The sequence below is a fragment of the Catharus ustulatus genome, chromosome 4 (assembly GCF_009819885.2).
Source record: "Catharus ustulatus isolate bCatUst1 chromosome 4, bCatUst1.pri.v2, whole genome shotgun sequence".
NCBI lineage: Eukaryota > Metazoa > Chordata > Aves > Passeriformes > Turdidae > Catharus > Catharus ustulatus.
In genome coordinates, this window is record NC_046224.1 from 46,560,524 (window position 1) to 46,581,785 (window position 21,262).

Sequence of the window (21,262 nt, forward strand, 5' to 3'; positions counted from 1 at the left end):
ACTAGCACCTGAAGAACAAGCCAATATTTTTGGTTGCTTTGTTTTTTCAAGTTAGTTGTTATAACACTGATGTTCTCTCTTCTGCTAGAACATTTTGTTAGCCTTTCACAAGGTAAAGGGGTTATATGATTTGGGTGGAATCTGTCTCAGTGTCATGAAAGCTTTGAGCGGACAGCCCAGATAAACAAGTCAGAAAAAATTGGGAAGAAAGAGAAAATATGGGAAGAGGAATTGAGTACCAGAATAAGGTTTGCAGTCAAAATTAATCTAGACATGAAAGAACATGGGGAGGAAAAACCTCTAGTTGCATACAAGACAATATAAGGGACCTGATTAATGAACACAAGTAATCAGAATTGCTTATTAAAGGGTATAAACTTCACCTTGAAATTATTACTGAGATGTGGGAACTTTGACATGATCAGCTATTGGGTAGATTCAATTTCAGGTCACTGAAGTGGGCTGAAGGGCAAGAGTTAGACAAGCTCAGAAATTACTGGTCTAGTATCTGGGTAACAGTGTCTTGGACTGTGCAATATCACCTATTCCAAGACTTCAAACAGGAATTGGTATAAATTCTGATCATAAAAACCCCCAGAGTAGATGAGAGAATATTTCAGCGTCACATATCTTCTACTAGCTGAGAGAAATGATGGAATACTTCATTACCATGAGAGCTTTAGTTCTGCATGACACTGCCAATACTAACTTATATTTGCATGCTTATGCCTTAAGTCAGATGTGCTCACTCAACACGAAGCAACTTTGTGTTGAGCCTCATCTCAACAGATAAGTAGGGTTTGGATCACAGGGCCAGAAATCATGAATAACTTGTGATACCTTGGCATCACAGAAAGACCCTCTCTGTGATCTTTGTGGTTGTTCAGATGTGCTTACATACTGCAGATTAAATGATGACTTTTTATGTTGGCTTTTTGCAAACAGAATAAGAAATAAAAAAAATTCTTGATAATGAGGTTTCTTGAAACCTGCAAAAAAAAAATTGGGGAAATGAACCATTTGTAAAAGTAATTTGACAGAACTATATGAACATGACTGGAAATTTAAGAATGTCAAAAACTGTAATTCCTCTACTCAGATGAAAACAAAAAATATAAAACATATATATATAGCCCCTTATTTATTTGTCTATCTGTGTGTTCACTTATGTCTATATTTATATTTACATTAGAAAGATTTTTCTTCTGGTATGTATATTATAGACATATTCCCAAGATAAGACCTTTTTGATATTTTGAATTATATGAATCAGGAACAAGGAATTGAGAAACACTGAAAAGTACAGCTAAAGGAGAAGTAACCTGTTGCAGGAAAATATGAATTGATTCTAAGTTCATAAAGCAGAGCCTGCACAAAAAAAATTCCAATAATTAATAGATAAGATAGGATTGCCAAAAATCATAGATAAAAGGCAAAACAGAACTACATTTATCCACAGTAAGGAAAGATAGCAAATAGTGAAATTATGTCATACCGTGATAAAATACTTTCTTTCCCAGAGTGCTTTAGGATTTTTTTAAACAGCAAGGATTCAATAGAAGCAATTTACAAAACGCAGAATACTTATAATGCAAGAACTTTTCAAAAGTGAAAACTGATCACAGAAATTTTTTAGCAACATCAGACTACTTGAGCAATCCTGTTAAAACGGAGTGAATGGGACAAACTGAATAACTCCAAACCCTTCTAGAAGAATGATACTTGTCATGGTTCTAAACTTTTGAACAGGAGTAGCACCCACAAGGTAATAATGACCAGGGTAAATTTTAAGGATTTAGAAGGTGATATGAATCACATTGCCTGGAACAGATTGCCCAGTTTCTAAACTCAGACTTGAAAATGGAGGCTTGTAAATCAGAATTGGGTCAGGAAGGAAACATGAGATGGTGTAAAAGGGTAAAAAAAAAAAACAGTTTTTGAGCAAGATTCTGGGTATTTGTTTGATAAACAAGGCTAAAAGATCACATAGTCATAGCTTATAAGTACATGTTTGAGAAAGATTTCTGAGAATTGAAGCTCTTCTACAGAGGGGAAAGAATTCTTAAATAGGTCCAATAAATGAAAAATGTTCCTTAAAATCATTAGTTTGTGTCAAGTGTATGTAAAGGCACACCACAATTTTGTTGTTTTTCCTTGTTTGTGATATTTTAACAAGCCCATCAGCACTCTGTCACTTCTGCTTGCAGCACATATTCATGTCATCAATAGACAAGCAGGTAGACCAAAATCTCAAATATTTAGCAAAGGCACCAGACTTTTGGCTGATCTTTCTATCCAGTAGAACAACAGGGATTTCAAAGTTAGTTTGTGTGTCTAATTAAGGTGAACTGCCATGGTATTACAGGCACAAAGTCATAGCAAAACTGATTTTCTATGATAACAGCTAAACAAAGTTAAAGGTTGTGACTAAAACCATTTGTGCCAATGAATGTACAGTAATTTCACAATTATAAGCCGCACCTGATTATAAGCCACATGTCCAGGTGTCGGCAACTGTCTTGAGTTACAATACAGAGTGTGATAAAAGGTATCTATTCTACCACCATCTGTTGGGGGGCAGTGATCCTTATCTCCATGGCAGATATTCTGCTAATGGGCCATCCATTGAAACCAGGCGGGGCATTGTTCTTTATCTTTTCACAACCCATCCTTCCTCCAGGGAGTAATTTTCTGCTAATGGCCCATTGAGTCCCACTGTGGGACTGATAAAATTACTGCGTCCCATTGGAAGGTGCTCCAGCCAGGGGCAAGAGCCCAACATTTCTTACCAAGATAAAAACAGAGGTTTTGGGACACTAAGGTAGCCCCTTTCTCCACTGGACTCCAGAGGAAAACTGGATTTCTCCACATCACCACTGGACCTCCAGAGGGAAACTGCACCTTGTACAGGAGCACTGCTCCAACTGAATCACATCTGTCACTGCAGGAGGATGCAGCCACCATTTATTTAATGGGACAGCTACCAACACCCTGCCTGACAGGGTGTCAGGTTGTATTCTGACTTTGTCAGGGTTTGGAGTTTGTTTCTTTGTAGTACTGTATTTCTATTTTAATTTCCCTAGAAAAGAACTGATATTCCTAATTCCCATATCTTTGCCTGAAAGCCCCTTGATTTCAAAATTACAATAATTTGGAGGGAGGGGGTTTGCATTCTCCATTTCAAAGAGAAGTTCCTGCCTTTCTCAGCAGACACCTGTCCTCCAAACTAAAACAGTAACTTTTCGTTCTTTGTCCGTATATAAGCCGCACCTGATTATAAGCCGCACTTTGGGTTCGGACCAAAATTTTAGTCAAAATGGTGTGGCTTATAATCGTGAAATTACTGTATTTTTCTGTTGCCAAAGTCTACCCGGTTGAATACTACACAAAAGCACCAGGGGAAAACAGGTGGTGTGAGTCCTGGCTGCCTTTGTGCTTTCAATGTTGTACTCCTTTTTTCTCCTCCTTTAAATAAACCATGCCACAAAAGCAAGAGAATAACATCACAGCAAGAGGAGACTGGAAGCATGCAGGATTTGCCTTCCTTGTGCCAGACAGCTTCCCAGGGTTGTGTAAGAGATGTGCTTTGCTACACCCACAGAGTTTTCCAGAGTAACAGTACAACCAGTAAAAGGACACAGTGCCCAGTACTCAGCTAAATGTATAGTGTTGGTAGGGATTCTGATCATTGTGTTTCAGCAGCTCATAATAAATGTTTGTGGACCTAATGGGACCCTCCTTTTTTAAAGGCACATTGTTGTTTCTTTATCTTGACCCTTGGACTCTGATGGCTGATATCCTTTGCCCAGCTGTGTTTGTATAATGCATCCTGCCTACCAACAGTGCCAGGCTGTTAACTCATAATCTGGTTCACTGGTTGTCCTTCTCCTTCCTCACTTGGAGTACAGAAACAGGAAATTAAAAGCATTAATTTTTTATTCTGTATTATTGTTCACTGCTTATAATACTTTTACTGATCTTTTCTTTTCCAAGAATTCCCTGGATATTCATCTCCACTCACACACTGTTAATAATTTTCTTCTTCTACTATCCTTTTTGAATGGGGATCATCAGCATACCAGATCAATGTAAAGTATTTATTCATATAATAACCTCAGTGTTAAATTCCATTTTTCAGATTTCCCAGCAATCCATACGCCTTTTGAATTGCTACTGTGAAGTATGCAGGTTTTTCACAGATGGTTAATGCTTACCATTAATTGAGAACCTAGCAAGTATATGAATAATTCCATGTACTTGTAAAAGACGGAAATACTTCTGTTTTCTAAGGCATTTTTCATTTGCTGTTATGTGTGGTTTTTTTTTTTCCCAAATCCTCTGCAAATCTTATCACCTCCATATTCTGAAGGTGACCACCTCCAGACATTACAAACGAAGTAATGCTATTACCTGTGACTGTTTTCATTGTTTCCACATCATGAATAATCACATTAAACAGTGATACAGTCCTAAATGCTGCCCGTCCGAGATGAAGGTTGTTACCACAGCACAAGTCTGTAAAGATGTCAGGTTCTTGTCTGTCACACTCACTAAATTTAACTGTGAACTCAGTGTTGAACATTCCCATTAGAATTAGAATTCACTCTTCCACCTCACATACCTTAAAATAATCAAGGAATATCTATAGGTCTCACCATGGGAAGTAATCAGCGTATCTTGTAACAAAGATGAAAATTTGGTGAAGAAGAGGGTGCCTGAGGCACAGATGATTGATTAAAGAGGATGAAAAGCTTCTGTTCAGAAGATGGGATTATTATCTGAGTTCTTCCTGCTGGAATGCAGTGAAGAGATATTGAAAAGAAATGTACAAAGGAATTGGTGCTTCTCCTACTTGTTCTCTTTAGAGCAGAATTACAACTGGCTGCAGCAAGATGCAGCATTTCATTTCAGTAAATAAAGTCACTTTTTATGGACATATTTATTTTCTGATCCTTCTTTACGAGAATCACAGAATAACTAAAGTTGGAATCAGCTTCTGAAGGTTACATTGCCTGACTGCTTGCTCAAATGATGTTTGACTTAGCAGCTGGAGCAGGCTGCTTGTGGTCTTATCCTTTCAGGTTTAGAGCACCTGTGCAAGCTCTTTCAGTGCTTCACCATCTTAATTTTGATCCCTACTGAGCTTTTTTGTCCTACAATCTACCATTTTAGCTGAGAAAAGGATACATTTTGTCATCTTGCTGAGCTTTTACTTTCAAAGACAAAAGAGAATGTAAAATATTCTGACAATTGAGAGTCGTTCTAATGGCAAATATTTAATGTTTCTGTAAACTTTTCTCTCAAAACCCTGCCTCTGCCACTAATAACCTCTGTTTTTTAGCTTCAGAGAACTTGATCCAGACAGGATCCAGCCATGCCACTTAGAAATAGCAAAGCAAAAACCACCCACCTCACCACACCATTAACTATTTGAAATCAGAAGGGTGTGATACAAAAGGAAGTACAGAAACATTACTGAGTTTTTAGATAAAGACTGCTGCTCCTACAAAATACCTCTTCTGTAGATTCTCCTGTTTCTTCTGGCCTACAGATGATTGCTATCACAGTCTTGGCTATGGCCTTCTTAAAAGATAATTCTTCAGTTGTCACATAAACTTCACGTATTAACTCCAGCTCTTGACATGTCTGCTCTGGACAGGGGTAAAATATCTAATTTTAGAAAACACATTGTTTCCTCAAAAGTCACCTGCCTTGTCCTTCTTAGGAGTTGTCTCTTTTAGGAGCATTGAAAAGAAAGGGAGAAGCCCTTCCCTGAAGAAATTCAGTTTTTCTTCCTTATTCGGCTATTTGGCACCCCAAAGACGTGAACAAATAACCGATGCTTCATTTCTCCACCTTAAAGCAAATGTGGCTTATCTGCAACTCCTTTCTCCTTCCCCTGCCTTTTTATAGTTTTTCTTTTAAGATCACAGGTATACCTAGAATCTACAGGTTATACAGAACCTACCCTTTCTACCTGCTGTAAACATCAGGCTGAAGAAGGCTGTGTATGTGTCAGAATACTTGGGATGTGCCAGATTTATTGGATGGGTTAGTAAAAAAATAATAACTGCTGTTAAATATATAACCACAGATGATGCACTCAAGCAGCTTCAAGGGTCTCTTAGTGTTTGGGCACTGATCAGACACTCAGGCACTGCCAAAGTTAGGAGCAACCTGCAGCTTTTTAAAGACAGCAGAAATGGATGGAGGGCCTGACTATGGATCTGAGACGAGCTACCATCTTTGTCTAGGAAAACTTGCTTCCCTACATGGGATTCCTAGATGAACTGAGTAAGAAAAAAGCACAGCACTATGGTCTTGTCTGTCTTTTTTTTTTTTCCTTTGTTTCTTCTTGAGGGTTTTTGTTTGTTTATTTTTTCTTTTTTGAGCAGCCGTTACATTAATAATTAGAGAACATTTTGGGATTTTTTTCCTAGCCAAGAGCAATAAGTTTGGACTCTTGTGCAACCATATGTGAAAAATACATGTAACTCATCCTTTGTCACAGATAACTATATCATTGTCATCAATACCGTCTCATATTTGGATGTGATCAGAGCACTGATGAAAAGGGGCAGGCTGAAATGTAATACAGATTACAACTGGCAAACAGTGGAGGGTAAGGGCAGGGAAATGGTTATTCTTGCTTTTGTCACCTGTCAGGTGGACTGAGACTCTGTGATATATCTGAGTGTGAAGTCCAGAGCCCCAGAAAATTGCAGGTAACATGGAGTAAAATAGCTACCTTTGTCTGCAAGTCAGGATGCTGCATATGTAGCAAACCTCTCTCTGAGCTGCATACAAGCTTTTTGTAGCATTTAAAAGAAAACTAAACACATTGATATAATAAAAATACTAGTGAAGTTGTGCCCAAGATATATTAATAAATGTGACTCTGTACATCAGAGTGGAAGAGAGTCCTCCACCTCTCTGTGCAGTTGGTGCAGAGGATCTCTGTGAGCAGGGTGGATCCTGCCCATGCATGCTCCACTGGGAGCATTGTACTGAGACCAGGCTCCTCACCTACTGCTCCCAGAGACCCACCTCCAACCACTCCAGTCTCACAGCAGCACATGGATTTATAGAAAAGCAAATGAAAATGTCTTCAGAAAACAAAATGTTCTGCCCCTTGCTTCTCCCCCTGAGTCAAGGATTATAATGCAAACAAGACATGAAAGTTGTTTGTCATGGAACGTAAGTGCTCAAGTGCTCTCAATACAGCACAGAAAAAACCCACAAGGATTAAAATATAAAATAGCCTTCTCTGCTTCCTGCCTGCTTCTCTCATGTTGCTGCCTATCTTTTCTTTTCTCCTTTTCCTCAGTTTTGTCTCCCATGGCAAAGTGGAATCCTGCTCACCAGCAAGCACAAGCCTGTCAGTCGACTCTCACTCTCCTTCTTCAGCTCTCTGCTGTGTTGACAGAGGGGACCTTTGTAGGCAAGTCGGAGCAGTGACATGCAATGATGCTACCCTGCCACAGCATTGCATTATTTGGATGTCTCAAAAAGTGGCAGGCTTTTTTTGGGTTACATACGAAATATTCAGGTAAGGCCCAGCTAACTCTCATATTTCTTTATCTGTACTCCTTCAACCATCACTCTCATTGCACGAGAGACCCACGGGTCTGTATTTCTAAGCATAATGCTCCACGTGGCTCCAGGGAGGATTTTTCAGGGGGAAGAGGTTGTTTTCCACCTAACTATTGCTTTACACCTCATGCCACATAAAGTGGATGGAAAGGATTGCAGCCAATTCAGGAATGCTGCTGCTGCCATCTCCTGAGAAAAGCTAGGTTGAGCACATTTAATGGAGTTACAGAAGCTGCTGCTGCTGCCAGAATGTCTGCCTGACCATGTCCTAATGAAATGGGGTCTTTTGGCTGGACTAGACTAGTCTGTAAATGAATTATATCTAAGATTACAGTTATCAAACTAGAAATATGGGATCCAAACCCACATGTCTAGCAGTTGCCTGGAAATCTCATTTGCAGACATAACATTAGATCACAGTGTATGATGTGATTAATCTTCTCTGCTTCCCAAAGGCACACAGGAAATCCCTGCTCTACTGAGCCACAGAGGCCTCCAAGTCCAGCTAACTAGACACCTGAAATTTTGAATTCAGAGACATAAATGTTGATGGGACTCTAAGCAGAAATACTTACCTTCTCTCATTTAATCCTGAGCATAGGAATTTTGAGGAAAACTGTCATAAACTGGCATAAATTTAAAAACTGCCAAGGGATAATATGAAACCTTCTCAGGTAATCCTGAGCCACCATTGAAAATGCAATTCAGTCTCCTTCACCAACTAAGTAACATCAACAGCCCCGTGAAATTCCCATTTATAAAATCCCCAAATCAAATGATTGTTTTTTCCCTTCTCTTTCTCCATATGTGGACATGTGATCGAGTATGTTCTCATAGACAATACCTTTTTAGAAGCAATTATGTGGGTCTAAAAGGCTTTCCTAGATTTTTCCTTTTCAGATATTAAAAGCAGTATGTTACCAATAAAATCCAGAAAATGTTCTAAAGCTACGTATTCCATACAGTATCCTCTGAAATAAGGGGTGATAGAAAGTTGGAGTGCCAATTAATTCCAGAGCTTTCTTCATTAGCAGCACCCTGACACACAGTCCTTGCAGGAAGCCAGGCTATCTGCACCCTGCTGCTGTTAATGAGGTTTCTTTCCCATTCACTCCTTAACAATAATGCTCATCCTGACCTTTGTAAAGTACTTCAACATGATGCTTCAAAATCACTAAGAAATATTAAATAATATTACCTGATCATTATGACTCCTGTGACAACCATGGAAAAATATTTTCTGTGTTTGCCCAGAGCTAATGACTACTTAACAAATATCACTATAGTAACATGACTATTTCTAATTTTCTTTCAAATTACCAATGAGACTTTGCTTCACTTTCTAGATGAGATGTTTCTGCTTGTAATTTCTGAAATTGAAAAATTCTACCAATTTTGCAATAAAAATTCACCCCTCTTCATCACAGAAGTGGCAGTGCTGATAGCCTTCTTATCCTTTAGCCAGCCATAAAGAAAGAGAAGAAAATTCCTTTGAAAAGACTCAATCTGAGAGCAGAAGAACAGCTTTGGAGCCTCTGTTCCCACTGTCCTGTATCCTAGATAACTCTGTGTCTCCCATCTTACATCCAGCAGTCTTCCTCTAGGCTACAAAATATAAGCTATTAGTTTTGGCAGAGTACTAAAAGCAGGAAAAGGTTGCTTTTAACTTAATATTCTTCAGTCAGCAGAGATGGGGTATAGAGAAATGGATGGGAATACTGAGGGGCCATGACCTTGCAAGTCATTCAGCTTTTTCACTGCAAACTTATTATCATGGGTAAGGTACGGGCTTCCCAGAGGCTGCTGACCTCTCCTGCTGCTGAGTGGGTCTTGCCATGGCACTGGCAGAGGAGTCAGCACTCAGGCAGAGTCCAGGAGGGGATGTTGCTGGCTGGATTGTGATTGCCACACTCTGCTCAGCTGTGACAGCATATGCTCAGCATTCAGAGCCAGAAAAGGACATGATGCTGTCCTTGCACACTCTGAGCAGCCAGCAGCCTTCTGGGGACTGAGGAGATGGACAAGTGAAATGTGTCAGGCAGAGAAGGGGAGCCAAACTGAGTGTCAATGGAAACAGAAGAGAGAAGAGGAGCATGTATGAGAAAAGCAAAAGAAGAAGGAATGTGCTAAATGCATAAGGGCAAAGAGGGGAGTGAACAAAAGCAGGGAAAGGACCTGTGACAGTGACAGGAGATATTTTTTTATCTATATCCAGGAAGAAAAAAAAAAAGGCTAAAATCTCAATGCTTGGAGTTCTCTGAGAAAATGCCTTCCTTTCTTTGGAAATGGCAGTCCTCAGAGCAAGTTGCAAAGCCTGCTCAAAAAAGCTACCATTGTCACTGCAGTCTAAACAGACTGTTAAGGACCCCGTGTTAACAAAAAGCTGGATCCATATAGAAATTACCTTTACAGTAATGTCCTCTATGTGTATGTGTTGGAAATAATTTCAATAAAAGCTTATCTAAAAAATACCACTGGAAAGAAATTCTCCATGCTTTCATTCTAGAAGGAAGAGATGGTTTTACTCATAATGTCTGGAACAGATCAGAGCAATGTCTGCTCTGTCCCCTCCTCCTCCCACACCTCTTAGTGACTTTTACCCCATCAACAACTTTAGGATGTGTTCCTCCATGGGAGGTGAGGGTATTCATAGTGAGGTACGCTAGGATACCCTGCCCACTGGGCTGCTGGAGCTTCCAGGGGAGTGAGAGCCTGAATTCCTGCAACAGACATCTTTGTCTCTGTAGCAAGAAGCTTCATGCTCTGAATCCTGAACAAAACTCCACCAGTGCTGCAGATCTCTGCAATTCCTGTTCTGAAGCATCTGCTCGGGAGCTGGCAGAAAACAAGGACAAAAAAATTCTCTGCTTGTGGTACATCCAGAGTTTAGTTACTCTGACATTGTTTGGTGCACCACTCTGGCTTCAAAGGACAGCCTTGTTAGATGGAAACTTCCTGACCAGCTGGGGTTTGGTGTTCAGGAGGTCTGCCAATAAAACTAAGGGGAGAGAATTCATAGACACAAAATGAACCAGAATATTTTTCTTTTTCTTTTTATCCTGCTCCCTCAGAGGAAGAACAAGAACAGGAGTCTGTACAACTGAGCAAATATGGAAGATTATGTGGATATAGGTGAAATTTCTGTGCATCATAGCATGTCTCCAGAATTAGTCAGAGTTTCAGTACAAGTGCCCTTAAAGCCTGGATATTTGTTCTAAAGTTCACACCGAATTTCAGTCTTATATTTTGTGTTTTGATTACTGCTTAGCTCAGATACTCCCTTCTCCCCCATACCTTTGACACCTGGTAAGAAAATATTACAATTACTTAAAAAAAATTATCTGATTTATCAAGGAATGGTAACAGCTGAATGATAGTGATATTTTTTCAGTACAAACCATTTATTCCAGCATGCTCTGTAACATTACACTATAGCGTGTCTGTCTTTCTCTAGGTGAAGTAACCTCTCTATCGTCTTGTAGCTAAAAACTAGGCAGTTAGTCTTTACTGCCAGCAGCTGCTCCACCCCAGAAAAAGAGGAGACCTCCCTCCATTCTAATTACCAACATGGTCTGAAGATTTTTTTCAACACTACAATTGGCAAAATGGCAAACCACTGAATGCTGTGCCTAAGCATGCAATTACATTATAATTCTTGAGTGTAATACTCTGCACAGTTGCTACAATGTTCAGCTGACTCTTGCAGCAGTTAGTTGACCATCTTATTCTCTGAAGATAATGGTTTATGGAGGAATAAATTGCAGACACCGAAGCTGAAATTAGGGAAGAACTTCACATGCTTAACCCTATATTCAGGACAGAAATTAAAGAACATGACTTACTCAGAATACATAGCAAGACTAAACATGTTATTTAACCCCAGAGACCCTTAAGCTAGAGATGAAATTCACTTTGTGAGGACGTAGTTCATTAAACAGGCTGGTAGATTGATACAAGGCAATAAACAGCTCTCAAACAAGCTGTATAATTTTATATTTGGAAACATAATTTGTTTTTACAAGAAAACTATTTATAAAGTATTTGAGACACTCTGCCTCTACAAAAGCAGTAATACAAAGACATTAAGTAGTAATGAGATTAATCACAGTAATTACTAATGAGACAACAAGGTTTTTCTATATAGCTTTTAGGTTTCTTATTTCCTCTAGATGAAGAATACATTTGCATTATAATGTTTGTTAAGATGCAAATTCTGCCTCCAGTGTGACTTTGCACAGCCACAATCAAGAGTCAGTACCATGAGTTCAAAACAATGCCACTATCCTGACCCAGAAAAGCAGGGACAGAGTCTGCAAAAGATCATGGCAATTACATGAAGGGCGTGGTCACGATGGAGCTAAATTATTCATTTCACCACCATTCAGCCGACAAGAGTGGAACAGCTTACCTGCACTGAAGAGTCTGTTTTCAGATTGTGTATGTCTTTTCACTGCATTTGCAGAGTGCAGCAGGACATATTTAAGGTGTATTGAATTACCAGTGTTAAAATACAGTTAACTAATTTAAATTCATTTTTTGTTCTCTAAGTCCTTGGGCTTTTGTCATACAGTTACATGTATTTTGTTTGCTTTGTTCTGTCAAAGCCATCCATATATGGCATGATAAAATCATTAGTGCTGGTTATGTGTCACCACATAAATGTTTTTTTTTTTACCAGTGTCTTTTCGTCCAGGTTTGGCATTTAATTGTCAAGATGCATTTAAGTTTCCTAAATTGTATAATCTAAAGCAACAAAAACTGCTGGAAAAACAAGTAAATGCACTAACAAAGGTGAAACATCATTTCATTTATGAACATTTTTATTAAAGACATGATTATTCAGTGAGCTCTCTCAATGCTATTTATCAGCATTTGTTTAGGGCTGCAATTGAACAAAGAACAGTAAATGCAGTTTAGTGTAGGAAGGCAAGGTCACATGGCCTTGGCTTTAGTTAATTTATCTTTCATGACAGATTCTATTTTCTGCTACTAGTATTATTACCAGCATTACATTTCTCCCATGATAGTGCATCTGGAGCTCTTGCATTGCCAAACTTAGTGGTAGCATTTAATTTGTGTGACATTATTCAGTTATCAAGAAAAAGCTCATGCTGAGAAATGCTGTAGTTAGTTAATGATAGCATAAAAAATGAGTTCTTCTAAGCAAGAGCAATGTCTCAAGTACTTTGCTGAAAACATTTCTTTCTGAGACTGCACTATCCCATTCCTCACATGGGAGCTTGGGCATTCACCAATCAGGTCTCCAGATGAAGGCTGACAGGTAGATATGCTGAGACAGGAGACACAGAATGGGTTTAACAATTAAATTTCACACATTTTCCCTTAAGTAATGGCAGCTGGACAACGTGCAAAGACTGCAGCACTGAATTATAGGAAAGGCATACTGAGATTGTTCTAGTCTAGTCCTTTCTCTGTGGAAGATCATCTCCACAATTTTCAACAGAAACTAATCTAATCCATCCTTGGAGGCCCACAGTGATGGAGAAGCCATGTAACTCATCATGTATTTCCTGTATTACTATATACATATGGCTTTGTATGCTTATATCCATATTAACTGAAAGATAAATATACCCATGGCAGGAGTAGCTGTAAACAATGTAGCTGTAAACACCAAATCCTCATGGAAGATTTCCTGTTTACAGGATTCAACAGGGCTCTGCTCTTGACAAAACATAACTTATTACCTTTATGTACAAACTAAAAGACAAAGTAAAATGACAGCACAGGTTTTGGAAATTATGAAAGCTGCTGAAACTGTAAATTAGACAGATGATAATTGTAGAGAATTAATCATTTAGTAGGGTGGGCTGATTTGAATATCCTCTTTTAATACAGATAAATTTGCACTCATATAGCTAAGGAAGAAAGAGCATAGTTCATACAGACAGGATTGGACTAAGTATTTCAAAATGATAGAACATAAAAAGAAGTCAGGGTCTTGGTAGATAATTAACTGAACATGAGTTTGCAGTGGGATGATGCAATTAGAGAGTGAATGTCATCCCTGAAGCCTAAGAAGGGAAAATATGAAGTGGGAGTAGGAAGGTGATATTAGCTCTGTTTATAGCAAATGTAAAACCACAGCAGGAATGTTGCATGCATCTCTCATACCCACATTTAGGAACGGATTATCTGATAAACCACACAGTCAGAAAGTCCTGCAATAAACATATTGAGGACTGGAAGGCATGGCTAATTGTGAAAAGCTAGCAATGAGCAAGCTGCCTGTCTTATCAAAAAGACAAGTGAAGTATTGTAAAAGATGTAAAAGATGTTTTTGATTGTGATTGGTTTTTTAGTATAAGAAGAAAGAGCGTAACAAAGGACAGTATGGGATATTAATCTCTTGAAAAAGTGCTATGTTAAGATTTAACTGCAAATAAAACCTTCAAAAAACCCAAACCACCCAGTGAATAATTATCCACACCTTTAACAAGGTGATGAATCTTTTAATCTGCACTGATACGTCTAAAGGTCTTTCCTGGGATATTGCCCTTCCAGCAGAAATTACAGACCTGCTGCTGAGACTTACAGCTGACGTGCTGCAACTTGCAGGAGCATAACGATCTCTTCGATGATTAGGTGACTAAGAAAATTACACTTTTTTCTTTGAATGCTATAAAATAATATTGATGTATACCTGCTCAGGAAGCAGCTCTAAGTTCTTTGGTTTTCAAAATAAAGCATTATGCTTCATTGGTTTTGGACGGACTTTTTGTCCCTAAAATCAACAGGCTTGTATTTTAAAATAATCCTGAGAATGGGGAGATTGTGAAGGTGTTTCTGATATAACCTGTTCCCACCAAGGAAACAGCCATTCGAAAATCCTGCTGAATCACTGGAACTGGAAACAGTGCTTAATTTTGTTTCTACAGAGATTAGTTCTGCTGAATGCAGAAAAATCACATCCTTCAGTATGTCATTTTGCTTTCATGTTCATATATTTGAATTAATATCTGTTAAGTAGTCCTGAACTGCAAAAACACCAGACTGTGTTTTCAATAAATAATTCCACTTTAATGGCAAAGTAATAATTTAGACAGATACAGTGTGCACACCTGCAAAAAAAACCCAAAAAAAACAAAAAACAAAAAAAAACAAAACCAAAAAAAATGCAAGCTGGTTTACAAGCTAGAGGAACAATAAACCAATAGAAAATACATCATCCAGTTAAGTCCGATGACACCAAATACTTATTATTAGGGTTTTACAAAGACTACAAAAATTTTCAGATGATTTATTTCACTGTTTCTGTCTATTTACAAGATATGTTACATCAAAAATGTACAAAATATAAAATGTGTACAGACAAATGTTTCACAAACAATTTCTGAGTTGTAAACTAGATGGACTCACTGAGATGTATTGCAGGAAGTTTTGTATATGTAATATTGTGTGTTTGTGAGCTAAATATGGCAGGAAAAGATTTGCAGGTTTGCTCAGAGCACAGGTACAAGAAAGAGCAGCTTTGCTTTAGTTCTTTGAGTCAGTCAAGGTGTATGAACTGACATTTTGCATCAGAAATGGATCCAGATTTGGGGGGTACGATGTTGGTCAGACTGAATCCTATGTGCATAAATTCAGAGATTTATTAGGGCAGTAGCACCGTGTAGGAACCGCTAGGTTCAGCGATGCAGCTCAGTGCCATTTGGAAACTGCATTGATTTTTTAAAGTTACAGCAGGTGGCCACGGGGAGGCCACGAGGAGTGAATAGCACCAGATACCCATCCCGAAGGTAACATCCATGGAGGTGTACAGTACATGACTACACAATGCCAGAGCCCTTAGGTACCTTCTTGTTCACATGCACCTGTTCTAACCTCATGGCTCTTGTGGTAAAAGAGTGTTTCCAGTTACTCTGAGCAGTCCGGATGCAGTCTGGTTGTAGCTTGCTGTGACATGAACTTAAAACATTTTCAGACATTTCCCCCCAAAATGTATTGGTTTCATACAGATATTGAAACGTGCTAACTGTAGCATTGATAGCTCCTGCATAGTTGTAACAACTGTAAGTACAGGACAAACACACCAGGTAATAACAGCTTTTAGGTTTTGCATTCTGTATTTGTTTGCAACACACAGGAAATCTCAGCAAGTGAAACATCTCTTAACACCAACAGAATAAAATACAATTTTTTTGTTTGTTTGTTTTTAATTTGATTTGTGCAAGGCTTTTTTTTTTCTTTTTTTTTCTTTTTTTTTTTTTTTCTTTTTCTCTATATTTACAATACCCACCCAGTAGACTGTGCAAAACCAACCCACTTTTACAGTATAAACTCTTCCTCTTCCACAGTGGACATCACTGCTTCAGTGTTCTTTTATGCTGAATTCTTCATGTACAACTATAGCAATCAAAACAACATGCTGAAACTAGAAAAAGGAAAAAAAAAACAACAAAACCCATATATTTGTGCTCATGCTGCATCAAGTGCATCCAGCTCTGCTGGATAAGTATTCAAAACATCTATCCTCCCAAAAATTCCATTCCATGGGACCAAATGGATTTGAGCCTATTTTGTCAGCATTTAGGTGACAGTGAAAGTGGGTTTAGGTTCCTTGTGTACTTCTGAGGGTAGGCAGAGAAATCTATTCACAAGATAAAAATATTATATAGCAACTGTTCTTTCTCGTATCCATTACTTTAAAAAATCATGATATACAGATATGAGGCTACTATGTTAACTGATGTTTTCTCATTAGTAAATGAAGAAAAAAACAGTGTAAGTTACCAATGGTTTAGGAATTAAACCAACTGTAAAACTGTTCTAGAAATCTGTTTTAAGGCAGTGAGACAGCACCATAAGAAATGTTCCTTCTTTCACTGAAAAGGCTCAAACAAATGAAGCCCTAAAAAGCCTTTAATCAGTGTTGGTTAATAATTGGTAGAAAACTGTTGTTAAGGAGTGGGCAGGCGGTTAAAAAAGACCCTTGTGGTAAAAATAACTTTATAAAATCTGTGACTTGTGTACTAAAAACTTGATGGAGCGCATCACCGTGACCATGGCAGTTAGAATTAAATTGGCACTTATCCAGCATATCACAGTCATGTTTTCTGGTGATTGCACAATACTGTTTGTGCTTTCTGAGTTACTATCATCTTTTACTCATTTTGGAATGGGCAGTAGTGTATAACACAAACACCACTGCCGTCCTGTGACCAGCACCATGCGGCACAACAGAGGTTAGAAGATTAATTAGAAGACTGCATTGTTCATGCAGCATCTCAGGGTAAACCAAAGGAAAAAAAAATCAAAGAAGTTTCACTGTAAACTTGCACAGAGAAACACAGAGAGACAGAGAGACAAAGAGGATAAGGAGAAAAAAATATTCCAGTTTGGCTAACACGTGTGCAATCTGCTCAGATGCCCTTGGTCTAGGGCACTTTCCAGTTGACAAATGGAGCCTCAAATGGCTCCATAGGTATTGAAATGCCTTGAAATTAAACTAATTCAAGCTTTCCACTTCAATTTTTCTTCCTGACTTTGCAGTTAGGTCTCCTGCCTCCCTACAACACACCATTCTTACTCAGAGACCTTGGTGTGCTGTTTTAATACTGGCAGTGGTCTAGTGGAAACAGATTTTACCATCATCCCACAGCAAGGTTTGTCCCTTTCAGAGAGTTGATTCAAGGGATGAATCCAAAATGTCGTCATGGTGGCTGGTGCTATCACTGTCACAGCTCTGTGCACTCGAATAGTTGGCTGCCTCTTGAAGCCTCATTAGCATATTCATCTGAAAGAAGAAAGCAATGTTTACATAATCTCATCTCATCTAATACTGCAGTGACCGTGTTAAAATTTAATTAAGCCCCCTTGCTGTCTGAGGTGTGCTGGTACCTAGATGAGCGACTGTACAAAAGGATTTCAGAAAGGGCAGGGTGTTAGCGGCTCCTACTGGCACTCTTCTCATTGCCTTCTGGTTTTTAAATAGAAGTTGAAAGGTCCAAAGAGGGATACAATGGAGCTGCCTGATAACTCTCTTTAATTTAGGGGTGAGGCCAGCTGCAGCTGCAACACTGGCAGAGGAAGGAAGCTGTATCTCAGCTGGACATCTGGGCCCTTATTTGTAGACAGTCAAGCTTCCAGATAATTTCTGGATGGTTTAGATGCATTACACTGGAAAAGCAACTGAAAACCTAACATAGCCCCTCTACAAGAGAAAGATGGGGAGGGAATGAAAGAGGGGTGGACTGATGCCAGCTGCTTCATCAATGAGTCCCATCTGCTGTTGAGGAGCTGATCTGAGGAGTAGAACAGCAACAGATCCTCGCACCCAGGAGAGTAGAACCCCCCCATAATTTAGGGATTATTAGTACCTGAAATTCATCTTAAAATTATCAAATAGCAGCATTAAGATCCAGAAAATTACTTGGATGCTTGATGCCTAGCTGTACAATGGTCAGGATTTTATTTATGAAGCCTCCACTTTTGCCAGTATACTAAGGACTGCAAACAATGTCGACAACACTTCAGTGTTTTGCAAGGAAGATATCACTGTCATTAAAAAAAGCAGGCAGAGAAAAACAAAAACCAAGTATGTATTTCTATTGGTTTGTGTTTCAAGCCCCCATTCTAAGTTTGTTCAGAAACCCTTACATCTCTATGCTTTCAACTTGCACAGTGAAGTTTTCTTTAGCATTGAAGAACGTTCAAAAATATTGTGTAGCTTTGGTTGAAGCTTAATAGGTATCCATGCTTGTGAACACAGGACACCTGTGGTGGGTGTTCAATACATCTGCATGGGACGTGTGCTGTTTCCACAAGTGCAGTGTCTGTCCACCCATGAGCTCCACTGGAGGCAGGGGCAAACCCTTCAGTCACAACTGTCAAGCTTCTGATATTTACTCAGGTACAGATGCTGACCACAGTGTGCAGGGAGCAGAGGTGAGTGGACACTGAACTCAGGCTGTCCACAGCCCATAGTGGAGATTATGCTGTGCTGGAAGCCTGTCCAACACGCTCACTGGAAGCCCAAATCACAGGGAAAGCTTATGGAATGGGAGAGGAGTTCAAATAAGATGATTTTCTACACCTCTTCAGGATGCAAGGTCTGTTTTTGAATGTGAAACAGTGAGGCTGAGGAACTGTTTTCTCAACACTGTTAAGAGTTAAATGCATTTTTCTCTGAGAAATTACCTTTTCCAAGGGCTGCCTGTATTCTAGAAATACAGTTCTCTAAAATGGTATTTTGAATTGGGATAAAGGCAGTCCACAGAGAAAGCACTACATAAGAATAGCAGTTCAACATATGCATTTTAATAGCCCATTATCAGAGGAGGCAATGCTAAACTTGAATGTCTGGGATCTTATTAAAATTAAACAATATGTGGCATTGAGGGAAATCAACTTCTTATCATTTAATGCCACCACACTTGCATTCCTTCTACATTAAGACTATTAGACAGTCATCAGTTATCTTGAAATATTATGAGAAATGGGAGGATGACTAATTTCTATTTCCACTAAATTCTCTACGATAGGTAAGTTAGATAACGTGAATATTGCAGTCCTTCATTTGTATAATGTAGATGAAAAACTGCCCAATGGAGAAAGATGTTTTCATGATAAAATTGACAAATCAGCTGCTGGAGAGTGGTACCCAAACAATATAATGCTGAAGACCTGATACATGGTACCAGATACACCTGGGCAGATGGGAATACAAACAGAGTAAGGACATATCAATGTGCTGGTGGTACATGCCCTCCTGCTTCCTTTAATTTTCAACATTTTCATACATTATAGGAGGATTCAGTTTAAAAGCCTGTTTTGGAACAGGTGCACAGTACTTTTTTACTGCACAATATACAGTTTAACGTGAGAGTGAAGTGCATACTAAAAAGCCTTTTCCCAAAAGTTTGAATCTTACCAAGGGATCTCCCTCTGTATCAGTCTGTGGAACATGCTTAGAGGTTGTTCCTTCTTTTGCTGATGCATAACCTTCATAACCAACATCTTCAGGCCTTAACTGAAGTAGTGATGGCCACTCATGCTGTAGAGTTGCAGAGCTCCATGGATAGGTATCACCTACCCACTTGGAGGGATCCTCCCAGGGTGCTCTCTTACCGTACATCTATATTATGGATATAACACAGGTAAGTATTCTACAGAGTTTTCAGTAATAGTTGTAACAGCAGAAAAAAAGTCAACACAAACATCTAAACTGTTTTAGAAAGAGATTTGCTTTCAGGTGTTCTCAGTACTCAGGTAAAATTAGACCTTAAGGGGATCAGATCGTCTCCACTAATGCTCCTTCAATACACACAGTGACTTCAAGTTGGAAAATGCTCCATAACTAGTGACATTTGTAGACAACAACACATTGGTACAACGTGAAATGAGACCTCCAGGTAATTTGCTTAAGGCATATCAGAGAAATTAACATAGACCTATCAAAAGCACTGAAGTTAATTAGATTTTGTTTGAAGTGAGTTAGAAGGTTGCACTTTTTGAACTATTGTTCACTTTTCCTAGCAAAATGAGATGCTGAAGCAGACATTTGTGCACATCCTACATGTCAACTTTCAGAAGGTTAAGAGAAGAACATACCAAGGGACATATTTTCCCTTACTATGAAGCATAAAATGCTTATAAATCTGGGAGGAGGACAGAGGAAGTAAGAATTAGAATTTTGTAATATTAGGAGATCTGGTAGCTTCCTTACTAAAATTCATCCCTCTCTGTATTGCTGTTCACAAGCAACATGTTAACTGAGGGCCCTTTGGTTGCTGCTTTAAAGATTTGCTTTAGCTGTGACAACACCACATTGGGATGGGGAGCCACCCACCAGGGCTTTTTGTAATTTCTCCCACCTTGAACAGTTTCATAAAATCCAAAGAACACCGTGCTATTGGCAGGGCAGGCACTCCTGGAGGATATAGGTGGGCTGCACTCCTAAAGGGACTATAACAGGGGAGGACTTTAGTGATAAAGGCAGAATGATGGGTTGTGCTTATCACTGCACCACCTGCTGCCAGGCACTTCTGAATGCACAGCTGCAGCTTAGGTACCCAAAATCCCTGTACTAGGCACAGAGATACTCAGACTTCTGCCCTGCACTAAGGCTAGGCTACTACAATAGGGATCTGCCCAAATAAGCCAAGAGAAATGTTTCTCAGAGGTAGAAGGCTAACTCCAGGCTGTAGCACTTCCCTTCATCTGAGATTAACAGCAACTAAATCTTTTCTGGAATCTAGAGCAAGGCTTGTAAATCCTATGTCTGAAAAGTGAGTTTGCAAAGTACCTGACCAGAAATGCAGTTTCTATCCATCTTTGGTTCTAGGAACACTTAATTATATGATATAAAATATTTCTGTTTATGATTAATAGTTTTATTCTATGGAAGCCATCCAAAGCAGCTAAAAATTGGTACAGCTCATGAAACAAACATATTTTCTTCTATATGCTGCCATCTTCTGCTCCACAACTGAAGTTTTCATTTAAGCAGCTACCCTGTATGCTTGGGAAAATATGAGCGTGAAGAATATCACTGCATTTTTATAGCTGGTCTAAACAAGTGCTGTTAATCTCACTGTGGCTGTTCTATCAAATGTTTGGCAGCATTCTGCACCAGGCATAAACACTGTAATTCCCAGAGAGAGAAGCAGTTTTAGGAAAGCATGAGATACTCAACAGGGAAGATTCT

The 21,262-nt window shown here is 39.0% G+C and overlaps 1 protein-coding gene across 8 annotated transcripts in view; it reads right to left on the bottom strand.

Annotated features, from left to right (window-relative positions):
* Nucleotides 1–14,838: 14,838 nt before the first annotated feature.
* Nucleotides 14,839–21,262, bottom strand: part of NAV3 (neuron navigator 3) — a 517,660-nt gene continuing 511,236 nt past the window's right edge. For 7 of the 8 annotated variants that reach the window (XM_033057346.2, XM_033057344.2, XM_033057342.1 and 4 more), the window contains 2 exons: nucleotides 19,487–19,690; nucleotides 14,839–17,350 (listed from right to left, as the gene is read on the bottom strand). In XM_033057346.2, coding sequence (XP_032913237.1) covers nucleotides 17,231–17,350; nucleotides 19,487–19,690 — 324 coding nt within the window. In that variant the 3' untranslated portion in view covers nucleotides 14,839–17,230. The remainder of the gene's footprint in view (nucleotides 17,351–19,486; nucleotides 19,691–21,262) is intronic. The other variant, XM_033057341.1, reaches the window with a different exon arrangement.